General features: G+C 44.2%; 1 protein-coding gene across 1 annotated transcript; it reads right to left on the bottom strand.

Moving 5' to 3' along the window:
• Positions 1-179: 179 nt before the first annotated feature.
• LOC125287725 (serine/threonine-protein kinase BRSK2-like) lies at positions 180-16,067 on the bottom strand. Its single transcript, XM_048233713.1, is given in 20 exon segments — positions 180-1,571; positions 3,549-3,638; positions 3,853-4,072; positions 4,495-4,618; positions 5,165-5,213; positions 7,457-7,619; positions 7,621-7,746; positions 8,800-8,860; positions 9,434-9,584; positions 9,784-9,881; positions 10,628-10,795; positions 11,013-11,044; positions 12,060-12,206; positions 12,695-12,763; positions 12,911-12,944; positions 13,241-13,357; positions 13,587-13,727; positions 13,902-13,987; positions 14,410-14,504; positions 14,708-16,067. Coding segments are annotated over 20 exon segments (2,241 nt in total). The 5' UTR covers positions 14,796-16,067; the 3' UTR covers positions 180-1,389.
• Positions 16,068-23,481: the final 7,414 nt, after the last annotated feature.

Below are 23,481 nucleotides of genomic sequence, written 5' to 3'. Positions count from 1 at the left end.
TTCTCCTCTTCAAATAAATAATCTTAAATAATTATCACAAATAAAAAATATAGTATCATGACATTCACTTGGTTAGCTTAATCCACATTTTGCAGCAACAGGGACTGAGATGAATCAAGTCTATATATGCTTCCTATCAGGGAATCCTCTGGGATATGGACTGTGTGTGTATGTAGGTGTGTATGTATGTGTGTGTGTGTGTGTGTGTGTGTGTGTGTGTGTGTGTGTGTGTGTGTGTCACATACTTTTCCAGTATGGTCCCAGCTTCAAGGGTTCAGTATTTCCCAGCAGTTCCCTGGTGTAAGCCCAGGCTCATCTTGTCCATGTGACGGCCGAGGTTCAGTCTGACCCCTCCGCGTGTCTTAGTGTGTCTCACTCCTCAGGAGTATGTATGAGTATGTATGTGGTTTAGGTTCAGGGCTCAGGAATGGTCAGTTGTTCAGCTCCATATAATCTCTGGGACCACACAGCATCGGTTTCTCCCACTTGGTTGAAGATTAGCCAGATTAAAATCTTTTAAGTTTCTTTTTTTTAAAAGAAAAATCTAAATAGAGGATGATACATTAAATCCTCAAAAGTATAAAGAATCTGTTCCGATGTTTTTTTGTTGTTTTTTTTTAGAGATGTTTATGGTTACTGAAAATGCACTTCAGGCTCTGACTGCAGGTTCAGGAATGTAGGCTCACTCTGTCTTAGCTTATAGGTTTGATAGGTTTATTGCATGTGAGACTGCCAAAGCTCTGTGTGGCCAGGCACTGAAAGCTACCTCGGATGTGCGTTGTATATAGAGGCTGAGTCATGTGTTTTGAGGGGATCTGCAGTCACTGATGACCACAGACATGCCTCAGTGCATTTGTCAATGACCAGAAACATTGGTCAGCTCCAGTTCGTTGGACTGAATTTAAGAGGGGGCGGGAGTTTAGGGGGGATCGTGGGATTGGTTAAAGTTAAAGATTGCAACTGATTGACTCTTATGCCACATTTTCAGGAATGCCATATTCCATCGTAAGGAATCATAGTTGTGGCATGTCATGAGTTCTGATATTTTCGGAACTATTAGCATTGAAATGGAGAATTTGCATTTACTTCCAGGGTTGTTTTTCTTCATTATTTAACCCCATGACTTTGTTGGTGGGGGAGGGTTGATTGGTTGGGGCAGCTTTGCCTTGTTCAGTCCTCACCGTTGGGTACATTTTCAGCTGACTTCCTCTCAATATTTGGTCTTGTTGCTTTCATGGCTGAGCACCTTTTTCAATAACAAAAGGAGCAAAAAAAAGATACCATCATCCTGTGGGCAATTTTCAAACAGAATTTCAGAGTGTGCTCCTGGGGTTTGGAGGTGTGGCTCATATGTATACATGCTGCTGGATTGGTGGATTGGTTTTTCATTCAGGGCTGTGATTGGGTCCCGTTGGAGGACAGCAGGCGGGTCCTCTCTTTGCCTGATCCTCGGCGTTGGAGCAAAGGCCCGCCTTCTCCTCGCTCTGTCCAATCACAACGGTCGGCTCCTCCTTCTGACCGCCGTGAGTTCTGCCTCGTCGGGGTGCCAGGTGGGCGACCATTCTTCTCATCTGAGGACAGATTGGATTAATACGTATGTATTAGGGGTGTAAAGATTAACCGATACGTATCGGTATCCGTTTTTAACGTGTAAGATACGGTTACATCGATACGTAAAGCCCCGTATCGGAAAAAAACTGAAATGAACCGGTCGTTATATCGATTTACTTGTTATGAATTGGTGCACAACCTTTTCTGCTCGCTCAGACCAGAGCCCGTCTACGGAGAGCCTGGCCACTCCGTATTAAGTCCCATTGTACCGAATTTTGTAGTTCCACCAGAGTTCCACTGGGGGCGATCGCCATGAGTGCAGAATGAATGGGAGTCAATGGAGCTAGACGGCTAAATTTGTCTCTTTCACCTGATTGTCGTTGACAAATCTCAGATTTGATTGTAGTTTGTAAAACTTCAACATGGGTTATAGGTCAAAAGTTAAATGAACGAGTCCTTATGTCCTTTTGATTTCTTACAGGTTGGGTCGTTGTTGCCCATAACACGCTAGCATTGTGCTAATGAATGACGTCATTGACACGTTTGAAAAGCTTTTTAGAACAATTAAGTGACTTTAAAAAATATAATACTCAACCAAGTGTATTTTCTTTGCCTCCCCTTTCGAATACAATATTCAAATTACTTGAAAAAAAATTATAACCCGAGAAAAGTGGATTTTGAGGGGTACAGCTCCATAGACCTCCATGCATTCTGCACTCGTGGATGAGCGCCCTCATGTGGAACCACAGAAGGAACTGCAACCAGTTCAGAAACCGGAAGTTTCCCGAGAGTGGCAGTTCTCCCCTTATTAGACATTCTCTGCTCAGACTATCATTTACGTTCCAAGCACCGCGTTCACCCCACTTCCGGTTTTGAAACTATACGTGGCACGGAATTGTGGGTAATGCAGTTCGTTTTTGGTTACATTCATTGCCCAAAGTTGTCAAATGACCTCATTACCCATACATCTATTGCAACTTAAGTATGTGACAACTTGCACTCGGTCGGCTTTTGTTTTTCGAAATCCGTCGCGAAATTAAGCACTTATAGCATTCCTAAACAGCAACGATAGTCTGTAGAGTAGCCTTACCTTTGATGAAGGGATTTCCTTAATGTTAAATAATAATTTGGCCCTTGCTGCTAAAAAGATTTATAAATGATTAGCCAATGATTCATATTCACTCAGACTTGTGGCATTTTAGGTTTCTGCATTAGGTCTACTGTTGGAACAAAATAAGCCCTGAGAGTTCATTGATTTGTAGGCCTATTTTATTCTTGTAGGGTAGGCTAGGCCTATATGAGAAAAGGCCAAGAGTGTCTTAAGCACTGTTTTATTTTATTTCGGTATTGTCTTACCTCAGCAAGGCTACAGCTCCATGAAAACAATCAGATATAACTCTATAAAATCTGTAAAGTCTATAAAAATGTATTTTTATGTTGTATTTGGCTGCTGTGTTTGACTGAAATGTAGACTATTTTTCATTTCAATACAGTATATGAAACAAACCTCAGTTTAGATAATCATATTCACAAATTTTGTTGCCTAATTGACAACCATGACCATGATAATTGATAATATAAAATGAATGTGCACCTTGAGCAAATTATAAAAAATCTTTCAGAATGCTTTCCATTCTTGAACTGCATCGAATTGCATCGCATCGAATCGTACTGAATCGTTTTTTATAAACATGTATCTTTTCTTGTATCGAATCGTGCCCATGTATCTAGATGCAAATCGTATCGTCTTTTACATGAGAGATTCACACCCCTAGTATGTATGCTTCTGTGTGTGTGTGTGTGTGTGTGTGTGTGGGGGGGGGTGTTGTATTCGCATCTGAACATGAGTCATAGGAAACTGGCACACAATAAGTCATATAACTCTACGTAAATATATATTTAGCCATGATGTCAGGCTGAGTGTATAGCTACATACATACACTACATGCATGGATGCATAACGAATTGAAAACAGGAAAAGTCCACGAGGAACTTACCAACAAGAGCTTGAACAGAAGGCTGATCATGTGTGCTGAGTAACTGAGCTTGAATAGTCTCAACAACCCTCTTAAACCTTCGGCTGGGACCTGTGCACACACACAAACACACACACACACACACACACACACAGACACACACGCACACAAAGACATACACACAAATACATACACACAAATACACACACACACACACAAATAATGTCTATTTGGCCCAACACATTATATACTACAGTAACAGTATCCCAAACCACTTGAGCTAAAAATTGATATTGCGCTGGCGGCTATCAAAAGAATCTCAAACCTGATATGAGGGTGAAGGTGACACTATAGATGCCCAGGTCCCGTTTGCCGTCGCGTTCTCGCTCCCTGTCCCGGTCACGCTCGCGCTCTCTCTCTCCCTCCGAGAAAGAAATGTCCACCTGGAACTTCACAGGCTTCTGGAAGACAGATGGGCCTCCTGCTGTCTTATACTCTGCCCGGAAACTGGTCTGGGAGATAACGCTATGACTGAGAGAGGGAATCTGTGGTGGGGAGAGAGAAAAAGAGAGAGAGAGACAGAGAGAGAGAGAGAGTGGATGGAAAGAGTAATGAGAGAGAGAAAAAGGGAAAGAGAGAGGGGGGTGGAAAGAGTGAAGAGAAAGCACAAAAGAGCAGAGGCAAAGGCAAACAGGGGGAGAAAGGGAAAAGAAAGGAATAATTATTCTTTCCATTGTGCTCAAGAGTCAACATTTGAATGGACTAATCTTGATAACACTCTCATGTTGAAGGGGAAGACAAACATTCTACACATAAGGTGCAGAGAGAGAGAGTGTGTGTGTTTGAGAGAGAGAGAGAGTGTGTGTTTGAGAGAGAGAGAGAGAGAGAGAGCAAACATAATGAATGGGAGACATGGACAGATAGTGGAGGGCCCACCAAAAGGAAAGAGATAAAGGGAGACACCCACTGATAGGAATGCATGAACAATGTCAGCCTTGATGGAGCTGAGTGGTTTGTCTCGGATCACGACAAAGATCTGTTCTTCCTTCTCCAGGCTGATGAAGTTCCCGAACCATGACCGCTTTGCCAGCCTGACAAACACAAACAAACAAACAACAACATGAAGCCGAAGATGTAATCAGTAAAATTGGTGTTTGTTAGGGCTGCACAATTATCGCAATCGTAATCGCAATATGAACCAACGCATTTACCTAATTGCAAAAGCTACAAATAATCGTGCACAGTTAATTTTGTCACATTTATGTCTTTTATATTCATTTAATCCTCCTTGACTGTGCCACTTCTGGTTAATGGGTGTGTGTTGGGCACAGAAATTCTGATTGGTGAGCATCACAGTCGGTCGGGGGTGCTGTACTTCTTGTGCACTCGGCGTGCTCACCAATCAGGGGTGGCACAAATGAAAGAGACATTTGGAATATTGAACTTAAACAATTCATTGACATTCAAAAATCATATCGCAAATCACAATCACAATATCTGTCAGAAAAATTGCAATTAGATATTTTCCCCAAATCATGCAGCCCTAGTGTATGTCTGTATGAGAGTATATGTATCTGTAAGAGTGTGTGTGTGTGTGTGTGTGTGTGTGTGTGTGTGTGTGTGCATACGCCACTCACTCTGGACTGGACTCTGGTGTTAAACTGGACATATCCTCCGAGGTTGGCACTGTCACAAATACACACATTGTCATATAACACTGTTACAGCACACAACAGCAAAACAGTTCCACAATCCACACACAAACAGAAACCACTTCCTGGCACATTGGACTGCTAAGTGACAGTAATTGCTGATATAATTGGAATATCGCAGAACCGAAAACAGCATCGCTCATTGGGAGCTACACAAATTCAATAGCAGAACCCCGAGTGCTCTGGCCCAGCTGGTGCTGAACGCTATTAATCCACGCCGACAGTGCTGCACTCTGGCCATAAATCAAAGCGGACAAAATTAGTCGGCGCACCGCAAGAACTGTATCTGGAACACTGAACACAAACAATGTGAACGACTGCAGGGGAAAAAACCATCAGGAATAATACCAGATGGGCAAATCTCAAAAAGAGAAAATTAAACAAACAGCACATCACTGATAAAAGGCTAACTGAAAACCACATTATGTACAATCAGATGCTTAACACAGTTTGTTTGTGTCATAATAATCAAAGGCATTAAACAAGGTTTTGAATAACCTTTCATCCTTTTTTTTTATTAAAAAAGAGACTATAACATCACAGGCAAAAAATATTCATTCTGTTATCCTGCCATTTCCTGAAATTATGATTAATATAAAAATGCATCAGTAAATGACTAGTAGCTAAATTGAATTAAATTGAAAACGAGGAGGAGGAGGAGGAGGAGGAGGAGGAGGAGGAGGAGGAGGAGGAGGAGGAGGAGGAGGAGGAGGAGGAGGAGGAGGAGGAGGAGGAGGAGGAGGAGGAGGAGGAGGAGGAGGAGGAGGAGGAGGAGGAGGAGGAGGAGGAGGAGGAGGAGGAGGAGGAGGAGGAGGAGGAGGAGGAGGAGGAGGAGGAGGAGGAGGAGGAGGAGGAGGAGGAGGAGGAGGAGGAGGAGGAGGAGGAGGAGGAGGAGGAGGAGGAGGAGGAGGAGGAGGAGGAGGAGGAGGAGGAGGAGGAGGAGGAGGAGGAGGAGGAGGAGGAGGAGGAGGAGGAGGAGGAGGAGGAGGAGGAGGAGGAGGAGGAGGAGGAGGAGGAGGAGGAGGAGGAGGAGGAGGAGGAGGAGGAGGAGGAGGAGGAGGAGGAGGAGGAGGAGGAGGAGGAGGAGGAGGAGGAGGAGGAGGAGGAGGAGGAGGAGGAGGAGGAGGAGGAGGAGGAGGAGGAGGAGGAGGAGGAGGAGGAGGAGGAGGAGGAGGAGGAGGAGGAGGAGGAGGAGGAGGAGGAGGAGGAGGAGGAGGAGGAGGAGGAGGAGGAGGAGGAGGAGGAGGAGGAGGAGGAGGAGGAGGAGGAGGAGGAGGAGGAGGAGGAGGAGGAGGAGGAGGAGGAGGAGGAGGAGGAGGAGGAGGAGGAGGAGGAGGAGGAGGAGGAGGAGGAGGAGGAGGAGGAGGAGGAGGAGGAGGAGGAGGAGGAGGAGGAGGAGGAGGAGGAGGAGGAGGAGGAGGAGGAGGAGGAGGAGGAGGAGGAGGAGGAGGAGGAGGAGGAGGAGGAGGAGGAGGAGGAGGAGGAGGAGGAGGAGGAGGAGGAGGAGGAGGAGGAGGAGGAGGAGGAGGAAGGGGGTGGGAGGGGGGTGCTGGGGTGGTGCACGGGCGCTCCAGCTGGGCAGCGGCGAGCCCTGGGCGGCCACCTGCCAGGGGGTACAGGCCCAGCCACCGACTCTGAAGGTTTTGAATAACCTTTCATCCTTTTTTTTTTTATTAAAAAAGAGACTATAACATCACAGGCAAAAAATATTCATTCTGTTATCCTGCCATTTCCTGAAATTATGATTAATATAAAAATGCATCAGTAAATGACTAGTAGCTAAATTGAATTAAATTGAAAACAGTTCCTGCTCAACATTAATACAGTAATGCTAGGCACATTTCTTGTATGGGAAAGCACAAGATCACACTAAGATAACAAGGCATATTACTTGTGTGAGAAAAAGCATGTTAACTCCTGTTTTAATAGTGTTCAATTGCTACATCTCTTTCTAAGGTCTAAGCCCTTAACTCTCACAGACTTAACCGATATCTGCACATAAGTGATTTGAGGTTGAAGGCTGTGAGAGTTCAAAATGGTAATACCACCTCTGACATATTGTTAAATTGACACAAAAATTATTTTGCGAACACATTTCTGTTTTGAGGCAGCTGTTGATGATAATGTTTTTTAAGCTTCCAGGCTTAGAAAATGAGACTGGGATCCTATCCAGGCCGTTTCCCTGTGTGATGCAGTGTGTTAGTGTTGTGGCCTCACCCTGCAGCTTGCGCCGGTGGAATCGGGGCGAGCCCAGCAGGTTGTTCTTGAACGAGTTGAGCCGGGTCCTCCAGTGGGCCGAGCTGCCAAGCTGGCTTGCCATGCCGGCCGGGCCTGGCTGGAGGGCAAGGCGCGAGCGGTGAGCTGAGCCCACGCCGCCGCTCGCCGCCACGGGCGCCAGCGAGGGACGAGGAGGAGGAGGAGGAGGAAGGGGGGGTGGGAGGGGGGTGCTGGGGGTGGTGCACGGGCGTGCCCAGCGGGGTGGGCAGCGGCGAGCCCTGCGGCGTCACCTGCGACAGGGGGTACAGGGTCTTAGTCACCGACTTGAGCACGGCCGAGGGCGAGGGAAAGAAGAGGAAGCGGGGCAGGGGCGAGAGCAGCGGCGAGGGCGAGGGCGAGCGGGACGCCGCCGACGCCGCCAACAGCGGCGGCTTGTGCAGCGGGAGCGACTTCATGGACTGCAGGGGCGGGAGCCACTTTCGGCCGGGCCTTGGGGCAGCCCTGGGCGTTTTTAGGGCTCCGTTAGGTGGTGGTGGTGGTGGTGCGCGCGGGCGGGGCGCGCCGTGGTGCTGCTTCCGGCAATGCCCCCACCACCACCTCCGCTACCGCTGCCGCCACCACCTCCGATACTACTACTACCACCACCGCCACCACCACTGCCCCCACCACCACCACAACCGCCTCCACTTCCTCCGCCTCCAATTCCTGTCTTGGTGGTCGCGGCGACTTCGGATTGGCTAAAGGTGAAGACAGGGCTCTGGTGGGGTGGAGGGGGGGGGGGGGGGGGGGATGAGGGGGTATTGGGTGAGGCAGAGTGAGATGGAGAGGAAATAAAGGGGGGAAAGTGTGACAAAGGAGTGAAGGAAGAGGAGGAGTGGAAGATGGAAAGAAAGAGAAAGCAATGGTAATGGGTTATGAAACGGCAAGAGTGACATGAAAAAAGAAGTCATGGATGGCCGTGTGTAAGTGACTAGGGCAGGGCTAGCATGTTAGCGCGATTAAAAGCTAAGGGTGCACAGAGGGGTTTCTGGTGTTTCTCGATAAAAACAAAACTTGCACAGAGTGATCACTCAATGATATGTCATGTGATATTAGGAGGGAGGGTGCTCTGGTGTCATGAGTTCCTCAAGAGAGAACGTGTGAAGGTTTATGACGACAGCATCGGAAGTAGTGCAGTACATTTTCTTTTTCGTTGCACAAGCAAAACCACTCATCAAGTTTATGGAAATTCAATGAACTCTAGCATTTCATTACAGAAACTTAATCAGGTTCATTGAAGTGTTGTAAAACTAAATTGGTATTAAAAGAGAGGAAAGAAAATGGATGGACAACAGGTTTCTCACCCTGGGGCTACTCAGTGGACTGGAGGACAGACCAGTAGACGCTCCGCTGACAGAACGAGACCTACGCACAACAAGACACAACAAGAGACCCTGCATCAAACATGCATGACTGGGCTTGGCAGTGCAAAGCTTAAACTATGATTACTCATACTGTGTGTGTGTGTGTGTGTGTGTGTGTGTGTGTGTGTGTGTGTGTGTGTGTGTGTGTGTGTGTGTATGTGCATTTATCTAGGCTTCATAATAACAAGATGGTAGTCATTATTAATGCATATATGAGTAATATGGTGTGTATGTGTTTGTGCACATGAGTATTAACATGCGTGTGGTATGTGTGCATTGCCTGAGGTAATCTTACTCTGTCCACACTAGCACTTACTGTCAAGATGAATTTTGTTACAGTGGAAGTGTACATGTATGCCTTTGTGCATGTGTGTATGTGTGTCAGAGAAACAGAGAGAGTGTGAGAGTGTGTGCGTGTGTGTATGTATGTGTATTTGTGTGTGTATTTTTGTATAAGTATATATCTCTGTGTGTATGTGTATGTGAGAGAGAGAGAGAGAGAGATAGTGTATGCATATTGTGTGTGTGTGTGTGTGTGTGTGTGTGTGTGTGTGTGTGTGTGTGTGCACACCACCTCTGGCTGTGTGCGGACGTGTCCAGGGCTCGGCGCGGGGGTGTGGGCGAACCCTGCTCTGTCACGCTCAGCACCTCCAGGCTCTTCCTCTCGGGCCGGCAACGGCCACTGCGCGTCAGCATGGGCGAGTCCACTCGCTTACGCGGCGGATCTGATGGTGGGGACACAAACATGCACACACACCACAGTGATACACACACACACACACATTACATAAACAATGCTTCCCCAAATTCAATGGGACGGCACACAACACACACACAGCACAGCTGCAGATTGCAGATTAAACATCTGCTAATGCAGCACACACGTGTGGAAAAATAGACTAATCGATTATCATTCAGACTCACCAACATCATTCCTGGGGGGCAGATCCTCATCTTCATAGCTCGGGTAGCGCTCTTTGCGGTCCAGTAGCAGGTAGTAGATCATCTTCTCTTGGTTCTCTCTGAAATGGGGCAAAAGAACAGTTTTCTGGACTAAACATGAAGGCTTATGAGGATACATATGAAGCCAGAGTTTTTTTGACAAAAAACAGAAGAAACAGTTTCTAGTATGACAATATACCTTCATAGTGTTTAACATCCCACATTTTGTACCATAATAGACTACTTAGTTTATTGTTTGTAAGCCTTCATCAAAAACAAAATACCATATTAGATATTTTCAAGCTACTAAATATATTTGCAATACAGCAAATTATTGCTTTTAAAACCACATGAAATAGATTTGTATTAAAGATCCAGTCTGAGAATAAGTCTGACAGCAGTGCCTGGATTGATATACAGATGACTGAGAAGTTATTCACCCCTGGCACGTCAAAAAGGGTGTCAGAACATGCAAGGACTGGAGGGGAAAAAAGAGAGAGATAGCAATGGAGAGAGAGAGAGAGAGAGAAGTTTCTCAATCTTGACACATCAATGTTAGATGTGAGGGTGAGATATAGAGACAGAGAGTCAGACAAAGACTTCACCAAAGGACTAAAAAAAGAAAAAATGAGCGAGAGAAGTTTCTCTCTCTTGATACATCAATGTTAGATGTAGAGAGCGAGACACAAAGACAGAGAGTCAGACAAAGACATCACTGAGAAGGACTCAAGGAGAAAAGCAAGTGAGAGAGAGCAAGAGAGAGAGAGAGAGAGAGAGAGAGAGAGAGAGACAGATGGAGGGTGATGGAGGGCCAGAGGTCACTCACTCTTCACACTGCAGGTCCCTGGTGAGCTTGTTGCGGTCCCTGAAGCAGCCCAGTGAGTACATACTCTCCAGTACGTCTGGGTCCAGCTCGGTCAGAGAGACGATCCGGCGCACACACACTCGCCTCGGGGCCGGCAGCTCTGGACAGGGCGGCTCGTTACGACCCGCTCTGGATGAACAACACACACACACACACACACAGACACGCACAAACACACACACACACACAGAAGAAGAAGAAGCACAGACACCCAAGGACATAAGTTTGGGTAATCACAGCAGACATAAGCATAAACACACACAGAGAGACCCCAAAATTACAACTGATTAAAAGTGAGAAAGGTGTGTAATGATTATACTGAAATTACAATTGTATTGCCACTTACTGATACCAGGAGTGCTTCTGTATGGCATCTAACTGCAAAAGCAGAGGCAAAGTGATTAGTAATGTGTCTTACTCAACAGCAGGTGGAGCTGTGTCTGTGGACAGTGGCCATAAAGGTATTATATACCTGGGCATAGGACATATCAACATCTAACAGCATCCCTATAATCAATGGATATCAATTTCATTCATGAGCTATTGACATTGTGTACCAGTCTGCAATAGTAATGATACTAGTGAGCAATACACATTATAATAAGATACTAAGATGTCAACTAGTTAATTAGTGTCGTGGGAATTAAGTGACTGTAATAACTGTAGTATCAAAACGCAAACCTTTTTGGATATTAAAACGCTATTGATATCCCCTTTGACCCAAAATCACAATTCTGACCAGAATAATCAAGGATATACCGAGTGTATACCAGGAGTATATCTGCAATAATGTTCTACAGGCTACATTCTTATAGTAGAATGCATTTGAGTAGGCTTATGGTACTGTGTTTGGAAATGAAGCTCACGGAATCAGACAGGAAAAACAGTGACTCAAACTGCAAAAGCTCAGCACTGGTATTCTGCAACATTGAGCAAAGCAGGCGTGGATCTGGTGCTGAGTCTAGGACTCTCGCAGGGTCTTTCTGAAAAACCAGGTCATAGCCAAACTGACTAAAGCAAACTGCAGCCAATGACCTCAAATATGTACTTATGTATCACGACTGGCAGAACGTTTCATAACCACAACCAACCACTGCTTTGCATCAGCTGAATGTATACATTATACAGAAATGACTCTAGTGTGACACCAGTACAGTGTGAGGATGCTAAAATGCTAGCCTTTATTATAAATGCCTCTTTGCATACGTCAAAATAATGTAAATGAATGAAATAATCTGTGAAATAATAGACTGTTTCCCCCAAAGGTGAAATTGTTGATGAGAGTGACCCTCTCTATTGGTTCACAATGGTAGTTGTTTAACAACACTTTCGGAGAACGGGCTCCTGTTGCCGAGACGGCAGAGTACGTTATGTCAGGGTGCAGAACCCTCACCGTGAGCCTCTTCTCGGGGTCGACCTCGATCATGCCCCGCAGCAGAGCCTGGCAGTCGGGCGGAATGAAGTGCGGCATGTGGAACACCCCACTCTTCACCTTCTCCAGCAGCTGCCGCAAGTTGTCATGGTCGAAGGGTAGCGCACCCTGCACCAGCGTACACATGTAAGAGGTCAGAGGCAGGAGAGAGAGAGAGAGAGAGAGGGAGGGAAGGAGGGAGGGATAATGAGAAGAAAGGAAAGAGGTGAAGGGGTGGGGGAGGAAGAAAGAGAGCAGTGATTACCTGTATGAAAATCACATGCACAGTAAAACACTGAGGTCAGCTGGAGGGGCAGACCCAGTGTTATGCACTAAATTAGGAACATATGGTCTCTCGGGAATGATGACGTTGCATGTTTGTGTTACATTGCATGGGGGCAGTGGTTGCTAAATGTCACTGTTTTAGTTTAATTTTAAGCACATTAAGAAAATCATAAACATGGGAAATGTAACTTAGTTAGTGACTCATAGCATTATAATTAGATCTTACAGATAACAAAAGTTTTAGCAGGATTTTAGCACAGCTTCCTGTACATTCCATTCGAGTCTCAGCTTCGTTTGATAAAAAAAAACGTCGGATTAAAGTTTCTCCTCACCACAAGCAGAGCGAAAAGGATGACCCCACAGCTCCACACATCTGCCCGGCGACCGTCGTACTTCTCGCCCTGAGACAGGATAAAGCAACGTCAGCAAAAATTCCCCATTGCCCCCGCCGACGAGCAGAACAAATCACCGCCTGAGCAACACGACCAAACTCAAAAAAGTGGGATTGAATTGTGTCATCTAATTACGCACAGAACAAAGAGACCTACCCTTATAACCTCCGGACAGGCGTAGTGTGGAGAGCTGGAAGAGATTAGAACATGTAAGTATGGTAATGGGCAGGCAGCTGAATTTACGCTCATTCCCCAAGTGCTTGTCAGTCCACACAGGAATGGAACTCTCTTTTGTGTCGCCAGTGTTTCACAAAAATACTCACTGATACATATAGCCATACGCCCACCCACGCACACTTACGCAGACACATTATTCACTTAGAAAAACATAGAGAGACTCTCTCCTTCTCTGTCACACACACAACAGACACAAACACACACAGACAGACAGACACACACACACACACACACACACAGAAAACTCACCCACAGCTTGTCTCCAGCAGACTGTCCCCCACCTGCAGTGAGGCCATGCCAAAGTCAGCGATCCTGATATTGTTCTTCTCATCCAGCAACAAATTCTCTGGCTTCAGGTCCCGGTGGCTGAATAAAGAGACCGAACCAATCATTCCATAATTGATACATCACAAACCAACAAACCACAGAGCCTGAACAATGTCATACTCATACACATCAAACCTATTTTGATACTCAGAGAATGAGAGACTCAAAATGTAAAGGTTTTTACAATTAAATGTGCAGCACTGTGTCTGTCTGCTACATGATTTTTGTATGACATGAATAGGACCCCAAGGTTATCTCTGCTCCGCACCAAATGGAGTGGCTGTGGCAGAAGTCCAGGGCCGAGATGATTTGTCTGAAGAACTTTCTGGCCTCTTTGGGTGTCAGTCTTCCTTTCTTCACCAAATAGTCAAATAGCTCCCCACCTGACACATGCTCCAGGACCAGATACCTGAGTAACAGCAGAGGACGCATTCAAATGAAACAGAGAGTGACAGTGCAGACAGATCAAGTAACTGACCGATAGATTGAAAAACAGACAAAAAGGCCGACCAACTGACCGATAGATAGACAGATAGACAGACAGACAGACAGACAGGGACATGGTGAAGATTAAAGGACTCACAAATATTTGTTATTCTCATAAACATCATGCAGTTTCAACACATGCGGATGCTCTATCAGCTTCAGAATGGCAATTTCTCTCTCCACCTATGCACAGAGAGAGAGAGAGAGAGAGAGAGATAGAGGCGAGAGTTAGGAGGAAGCAAAAAGTATAGAAATACTGTTTTATGCAGCAATCTTGTGAGTATTGCTATATTTTTTATTGACATTTAGCCATACTGAGTTACTCATTATTGTGCCTAAAGTATTATCATTATCAATACTCAGTCAACAAAGCATACTAACAATGTTAGTATCAATTGCAAGGTGTCAACAGATACAAGGATACAAGGAAGTTTATTGTCACATGCATATAGTTACTGGAAGTAAGAAATGCAGTGAAATTATGTCTGGTGTCAGCCTATTTGTGCATTTATGTAGATCAAGTGGTTAAAAGGGTATCACACAAATGGTGAAATTATGATACCCAGGAAGCAGTGGCATGCAATAGAAAGTGCTTCTTTTCCTACCTTCATTAACACTGACTCGGAGAGCTTCTCTCGGTTGACTATTTTAATGGCAACCTTCTGTCCAGTTATGCAGTGGACTCCAAGTTTAACCAGACCTATTATCACCACACAGGCACAAACATGTCCATGTATCCGCGCGCGCGCGCACACACACGCACGCACGCACGCACGCACGCACACACACACACACACACACACACACACACACACACACACTTTTTAAAAACATTTTTAAAGCAAATATTGCAATAATCCATTTGCATTGTGACATGCATGGATACATAAGATCATATCCTACCTGTCTGTCCCTTTCCCAGGGTCTTCTCCAGTCTGTAGGGGCCAACATACTGAGCAGACTGGGTCACCGACATTTCCTTACTCGACATAATGACCTGTGCGGCGGATTACAACTACTGTGATTAGTACTCAACTTCACCACGTTGCTGCAAGGAACGGTCTGTCATGAACGGCCTGTCCCAGTGTCGGGAAGGTGCCTGGGTAGTCTGGGGTATGTCAGATGGCAGGTGATTTCGGCTCGGTTGTGTTGGATGACATCTGACTACTCTAGGCCTTATTCGTTAGCCTACGTCGTGCAGTTTGATGGGAAACAGTCTAAATATTGCAGGTGCGGTTCGTCTACGAGAGCAACTGTTTTATTATATCTATTTGACAGAATAGGGTCAGGATATGCAATCGTGACATCATGGTGGATAATGTAAGCTTTGCTAATGCCATGCGTTGGAAAATAATGACACACAGAAAAAGGCTACAGATAGAGCTAGTAGGCTAATGGCTGAGTCGTATATCGATGATGTCAAAGCAGACCATTTATCTCGCTCTCTCAGTCAAATCTTATTCCATATACATATCTACAAGAAATCTAAGCAAAGCGAGTTGCAAGGCCATGTAAGTTATGACAACTATACTGGTAATGCTTCGAATACGCAAACGTTCCAGGACGATTTATCCACTGACTTTTCTTGCCACAATTGTATCTATTAATCAGCGTGCTTCCACTCACTTCCTCTCATCCGGAGAACTACAACAGTAATATGGACGATTCGATATAGGTTGAGGGATATTTAAGTCAAATATTTACCCGGTGTTAGGCCTATATTACAGGTGAGGACCCAGCATGCTACCCTTTATGTTAAACAAACAAGTCCTCCCCACATCCTCTCTAACTGACCTCGCTTATACATCTGTAATCATTTTTTCAAAGATATGTCAAAATATAGCCACGATAAAGTTTCGTTCTTGTACTACAGTACATGCTTTTCCACCATGGCTCATTATAAAGGATTTATCGGGGGATACGTTTGTTTCTGGCAAAACAACCATCTTTAGCGATGCACCCTCCCCCTCCCTTTCGCTCTAGCCCTCCCTACGAGCGTATCACAGCATCTTCCCTCGCTCTCGCCTTTGCCGTGTCCTCCTTCGCCGGGTCTGATTTCGTTCATGGAGCTTTGTCTTCTGCAGATATGGGCATTAGGTCCTTTGATGTCAATTTACCAGATTCCCACAAGATGTAAAAATGCGTGCATGAAAAAGAAAATCACTTCTTCGTTTTATTATTCCCCCTTCCAGTAAATCGTTGTTTTCTCTCGCCTCTTCCTTCTCCTCATTCGCATCAGCATCCGGGTCCCACTCCCTCTCCATCCCAGTGTCCCCTCCCTCTCGGATTCTTAAATGCGCTTTACTGTTTGCCTCTGTGGTCTCCTCTGCCTTACCTCTTTATTTGAGTTTAAACGTGCTGTAATCCACTTTTCTGTGGTATTATTCTTGAATCGTCTTGAGGTATGTTGGTCCAGCTTCCTTTTTGTAGATGGCTATTCAGCCGCCTAAATCTCGGCCAGCACGTGGCACAAATCACCTGCCAACTGTTGGTTAATCTGTACTATTCCCGAGCTGCATAACTGTCAAGTTTATGACTCTCCCCATCAATTCTCCTTTTAAAACTGTCTCTCTCTTTATTTCTCTCCCTCTCTCTCTCACTCTTCCTCTGTCAATTTAGGAACAGTTCAGATTGTTTTAAGTCTTTTATTATTATAGAACCAGACACCCTATTAAAAGACATATCGCTCTGAAATTGCATTCACTTAGGCTACTGCCAGTGCATAAACTTAATTCATAATGAAATGACATGTACAGTGCATGTACACAGACAATATGACATTTAAAATCAATTTTTTGGGCACATATATACATGAACTGTAATAGGGACACAAACATGGTATGGCAGGATTAAGAGGGGGGCTTGCCATGGCCTCCTTAAAATCAACACCCCCACTTCCGTCCCAAAGATGGTTTAGTCCAGTGCAATGTGCATCAGGGAATGCTGGGAAATTGGTAGACTCAACCCCTCAAAAACCAAAATGATGGACCTGTGTGTGTGAGAGAGAGGGAGAGATTATATTCACATATCTCAATAGTACAATAATTTAATGCAAACTTTGCTGAATGCTTTGCAAAATGTTCCTAGAAAGCATAAATGCCTGTTTACAATAGTCCAATAGCTATGGACTATACTTCATCTCAGTTTCACTTGTTGTAGGCTACATACAAATCTTTTTACTTTGTGGCTTCATTTTTGCAACATAAACCTGACATAAGTAGGTGCTTCACTCAATTAATTGTGCTACTTATTGTGGGTTTGAATCACAAACTGTATTTTAAAAATGAACAATGAAAATGTTGGACGAATACATATGGAGTAACAACACAGCTGTTTATGAAATAATAACTAGGGCTGTCAATCGATTAAAAAAAATAATCTAATTAATTACATACTCTGTGATTAATTAATCTAAATTAATCGCATATATATGTTTTGCTGTGAAAGTCAAATGAATCATTGAATAATCAGCATTAGTGACATTAAAGTTCAAAAACTCTTTTATTATTATTTTCACTGTTCAAATAATTGCCATAATAATCTGATATGACCTAACATGCTGAGGAAATAAATTCAAAAGTGCTTCGGGAAGAAGTTTTTTTTTTCCCATACAAGGCATTTCAGGCCACAGATATAACCTAGTGGACACAATTCAAATAAATTAACACTCCCCTCAATGTCAACACTTATTTTTTTGCATTGATGTGCGACTATAGAGTTGATGAACTCCGGTGATATGCAAATTCCTTGCTGCAGAACATTGCAGAGGACTTTATTTTCAATACTTTTTTAAAGAGTAAATGTTCCAATCAATGATCCAGCCAGCACATTTTCTTCTCTCTCCTTCATTTTACAGTCTAATTTTTACTGACTAGAACGGCTCGGGGTCAAAGGTCATACGGAATCGATTAATCTGCACTAATTTTTTTTATCAGTTATTTTTTTTCTCAAATTAATTAATCGAAATTAATCAGTTATTTTGACAGCCCTAATAATAACCATATAATTCATGATTAGTAATCAATTCTAGTTAGTTGCCACAAAGACAAAAATCAGTCTTGTTCTGGAGAAACAATGAACACTACCAAAGATTCAATATATCACAGATAATAAGAGGGGGAGAAAGAGTCGTTCATAGATCCCCGTACTTGTGATGTGGAAGGATGGATCTCGCTCACGAAGAAGCACTCTTCACACATGTCTGGAAGGCTTCCATAAGGTCCTTGCAGGCCTCTGCTCCTTTCCCCTGGACACTGGGAAACAACATACATCATGTCACTCATCTCACTTCCAAGAGTGAGGTATGGAAAGTTGGGGGGAGGTGGGTTGGGCTGACAAAATGCCAAGGAGTTAAGCTACTCTGCCAGCCGTTCAAAGGAAAAAGGCATGGTTCCTTGCATGGAAGCATGTTGACCAAACATATTACTTCAAGTATCCCAGTGTTCAGCACAATTAATTTTAGACCCACGGGTAGCTGATCTGTGCAGCGCTAATACCTCAAGGGCTTTGCCACTGTGCTAGCCATCCCAGATCCTTATCGCTGTAGTTAACTGGACAGGCCAAGCAAGAGCAGAACGTACAGTGTGGCTATACAAATGTGTCTCAACTGACCTTTGCATGTTAAAGTACTTGAAGATGAGGGGCGCATTTTTTTGTCAAATGTCAACAAAGGTCTCGGCGCTCTCACCATGTGACGCACACATGTGTACGGGCAACCTGTCGTGCGTGTCCTCCAGTACTGTCACTCATTTACTGTAACACATCTGACCACGCGTGACCTCTGAACCTGGTAAGGTCAGCAGGCTGCGCCATGTCTGCATGCGTGTAGCTACTTAACACCCTGCATCGGGGGCTGGGGTGGGGGGTTAGGCGGTACTATGAAGGCTGCTGCAGGATGGGAAACATGAACTGCACTGCAACATCCCCCACCGGGTACACTTGTCACCCTCCGCTCCCATAGGTTACACATGTGAGGGCTATTTTGGTGGCATGCTATTAATATGTGAATGCATATACATGGCCCAGACGCCGTGCCAGGGAATGGCAGCACAGCTGGTTGTCACATGGAAAGTGCTCTTATGCTGGATGCCATCCAGACATATGGCCTGTTCATCAGGGCCGGTCAATAAGAGTCTTAACATTACTCTAATAACACATTTATTGCTCTTCCGTCCGAGCTCAATTTCTTCAATATTAAGTCAAGTTTTCCAGATCCGTCCGAGATGATTATCTTGTTGATGTGATCTATCTCTGGAGATATCCTGCGGTTGGAATGATAAGTGCATGTGTATGCCACTGATAATTTGTTTCTAATGGCCTTTTGCTCAATTGGGTTAGAGATCACCATCTTCAGTGCTTCTTCAAACTAATGATATCCAGCTTCTTAGAGGTTTCTGCATAGTATCTAGGCGACAACCCATGTGTCCTGATTCGTAGAATTTTAGTCACAATTTTTGTTCCCGAATTCCTGAATTTTTCGTTTATATTCAACCATCATAACAAAGACTATACCAATTAGCTTAATGTGTGTAGTAAGACAATAGGCACCATATGATGATGTGACCTTTTCCATTTGACCTTTTATACAGGATAAGTAATAGTATTGCACAATCATAATCACCAATTTCACAGTATGCTTTACTTTGTGTTGATGGTGCTAAACAAGATTGTGCTCACAACTTCATGGCTAGCTGCAGTGTTTTTCCACCTGCATCATCATGTTTGTACTTTTCACAACCCCCAGGCAGCCATGTGCTTGGACTCTCCCGCTCTGCTTAGCTCAACTAAATCAACTCAATTAACTAAGGAGTCCACGTTAAACATCACAAACTAATGAAAACATGCATGGAAAGTCAAATGTGTAGTGTAATGTGTTCATACTACGCATTGTTTCTTATCTGTTATTAAGATGAAATGATAAAGCCAAAAGATGTAGGATTAGAATATTCATATATCATAAACATCTGTATAAGTTTAACTTAACATCTTCACAGTTTCACACGTCTCCTGTAACTTTACAGCCTTACACCAACAACAATTGTACATTGAATGAATTCAGATTTACACTCAGATGGACTATTTAAATTGATACATGTAAAAGTGCCTCATAACTCACCACTTGTCCATCTCTGCTTTAGGAGCCAGGCACTGGGCTGGGACTTCGACCTCGGGCATGTTGACGTGTAGTGGTGATAGAGAGGGGAGTGTGGTTGGGACGGCGTGTCTGTGGACTAAGTTGAGTGGCCTCTCTGGACTAGTGGCAGGAGTTTTTGTAAGAGTGGCAAGAAGATGGTGGGAGGGGGAGGGGGCAGAGGGAGGAGTAGGAGAGGACAAAAAGGGTGTGAGAGAGAGAGAGAGAGAGAGAGAGAGGATAATTTGAGGACAAGTCGAGTTAAGTTGAGTTTGAGTGCAAGAGCACGTTTCATTTACCGTGGAAGATCAGAAATGTCGACTGCATCACACTGCCATATCTGTGTAGTGGTGGCAGCGTGGCACATGTGCGATCTGCATGTCTGCACATTACTTGTTGAGTCAGTCATGGCAGCGGGAGGCATATGCATGCTGTGAGTGTGTGTGTGTGTGGTTGAGACTGTCAGACAAGACACAAATGTTTTCATGTTAAGCTAGACACCTCCTGACACACGGCGGGTGTCTGTTGTAGGATCCATTTAGCTTACAACACACACGCGCGCACAGTGTCTCTCACGGTCACTGTGATTCCACACAAGGCAAGGTGATTTTGGACACCTAAAGATGTCCAATGCTCTAGATGCAAGCTAGCCTGGTTTATCATGCGGACTGTCATGGCAAAGGTTGCCTGGTGCAGCAAAGGATGCAGAGTTATGAGCTGCAAAGCTCAGAAATCATTTTATTCTTGTGGCAGCGGTGATGGGTCTGACGGCACACGTTGAGGATGCTGAATGGGATTTGCGTGTAATCCCGTGTAATCTTCCACTGCATAAAACTGAACTGGCATGAGTGTTGCATAATGCAGGGATTTATAAAATTAAGTTTAGGTTCTTTTTGGCATCCTGCCCTGAACACATGCACATATGGAGGCCTGCACGCAGGCAAAGACACACACACACACACCTCTATACATGTCTGGCTTTCTATTCTAATTCTCTCTCTCTCTCTGCAATGACCTTTCCTCTCTCTTCTCTCGTCCCTCATTCTCCCTGTCATTCTCCGTGGCTCCAGCTGTCTCTGGGTGAGACGCTGAATAGTCAAACCAGCTGTAATAAGACCCAAGACCCCCCCCCTCCTCTTTACCTTTTTCACTTTTCCTGGCAAGTGTTTGCAATTTTCTGCTCATTTTCTCAGTGGCTGCTTGGTGCCGTCGACAACCTTGCCCTGTGGGAGCTAACTGAGCAATTCTTCAAAAGCACACTGATTAAAATCACACAATGCTCTTTTGCCTGTCAAAATGCTGGCACTGTGAGTTCTTCTTTTAAACAGAACAGTTTCAAGAATTTAAATAAAAAACAGAACACCTTTTTTGTAACTGCTCACGAGCATTATAACAATGTTATTAAGATTTACTCCCCTTAATGTATAAAGGTGTTGAAACAGAATTGGTTAGTACTTTGGAGTGGGCATCCAGTGCAGTGACCTCAACCAGGTTTGACCTCTGCTTACAGAGGTCCTTTTCAAGACACAGAGGTGTCTTGTTGGTAAACTGGTTGAGCAAGTAACACACTAAAGCCAACAGTAGTTTAATAGGAAGTTCACAGGGGAATACCGAATTACCCTATGAAATGTATGGATGGCTTTGATCCTATATGCAACTGCATTGCACTGTTACGAATTAGACTCGAAATGACAGACCCTAGCACAGAAGGTGCCCATACAAAAACCTATTGTTTTTTACATCAATTGCAGGCATATCTCTTTGATGCACCAGGTTATAACAGATCTGTAATAGCTGTACTTGATTACCTTGGAGAAAAAAGTCAAATTTCAAGATAGACAATATGATAATCTCTGGCCTCAATTATTTTGGTGCTATAAATACCATGACACCATGTTGAATATCCTATGCACTTGTATTAGGTCCATCACAAAAGGCCCCTAATATATGGAGATAAAATGGATTAATCACTATTCATCATAATTCGCTGACTCACTGAAAACTAGAAGACCTTTCTAGGGCTCTCTTCAGTTGCAAACTCCCAGACTTTGGTCCCAGCAGAAACGGAGCGGAGACAGTCTGGCAGCAGCAGACAAGGAGAGAGCGACGTTGCAACTGAAAGAGACGGCAGGAGACATTGAGTGGGCCGAGATCAGATCATCACGCTGAGCTGTGGCAGAGGCCCTTTGTGCCCATGCAGCTGAGTCACTGACAAGAACTGTGTGGAGGTGAAAGTGGCCACCATAGTGTGTGGATGGCTTATGCACAGGGCAAAGGAGGAGAAACGCATGGACGCTGAACTCTAACCACTTTCCAATGACAGTATGTGTAAGTCATTTAGAATAAAATGTATTAATATCAATAAACAATGTAAATATGCATAATACCGTTATAATGTTTTGGTAGTAGCCTACTGAATAGTGTTTATCATTTGTATTTTATTGGAGAAACTTCACATTACATCTCCTCCACTGAATAATTCCTATTAGGGCCCAACACCGGAGGTGCAGGCTATAGTGCCAGACATAGGGAGACAACCAAAATGTACTACCAATACTTTTGCCATAAGATACCGGATTGTTCCATTGCTGTGGTAGTGTTACTGAAAATAAGGTGCCGTTTCCATGGTTGGTCTTCCCTCCATTCACTGCATGGATCAGATGACACCCAGTTCCCTGTATAATGTTAGGAATGCAACATCGCCAATAAAACCTATCCGTACCATTTTTGGATAACAGTCATAGGCCTAGTCACACTGGTACATAGTTATACATGCTAATACCTTATTTATTTCTGCATTGCACATACTTGACACATTTAGTGACCTTACTGATATTATTTATTGGCAGGCTACATAGGTTATAGACTTATCAACTTACATGGTTTGAATTCAGGATAGGATATTAACAAGCCTCCTACAGTGTGCATGTAATGCACTTGTGCACAAAAACACTAGGTGGCAATATTTTCCCCCTAGAACCAGCAAAACTGTACCATTCCCTCCGTCAACCCATGGCGGTCATTACTGCTCACGTTTGACTAAGACGATAAAGTACCACTCTTTCAGTGTAAAATCATATAGATAATATAGAGGTGGCCGAGTGGGTGATTAATATGATAATCTGTTCATCCATATATTGTGTTCAGTAGCCTACGCGTGGATTAGAATCCCATCTACGTGTGTAGGCTATCCTGCATACATTTCTTAAATAGGGTCTCCCACTTCTCTGAAAACACACAGGTCACGTTTAGGCCTGATTTTTTTCTTTCAAAAGCATAATTCAGAACCTACATATTTACCGCGTTTCTTCAGCATCAGGATTAGGTCAGCATTAGGTTAGAAGATTAGACCAGACAAAACTAATAAAGAAAATGTATTGAAATGCATTGGGTGTTCCACATAGCCAGTTAAAATTGAAGAGCTTGCACGGATGCTCACCTCATAGCAACAGCTATTTCGTAACTGTTCCTCTTGTCGCCACCAGAGGGCATTTGGGAGACATTTTTGATTTGGTAATGGACATACTGTACTAGATTGTGCAAGACA

Source organism: Alosa alosa, chromosome 22 (genome assembly GCF_017589495.1).
Source record: "Alosa alosa isolate M-15738 ecotype Scorff River chromosome 22, AALO_Geno_1.1, whole genome shotgun sequence".
Taxonomy (NCBI): domain Eukaryota; kingdom Metazoa; phylum Chordata; class Actinopteri; order Clupeiformes; family Clupeidae; genus Alosa; species Alosa alosa.
Note: the sequence above shows the minus strand (reverse complement) of the source record. Positions and strands in the feature narration are given on the sequence as shown.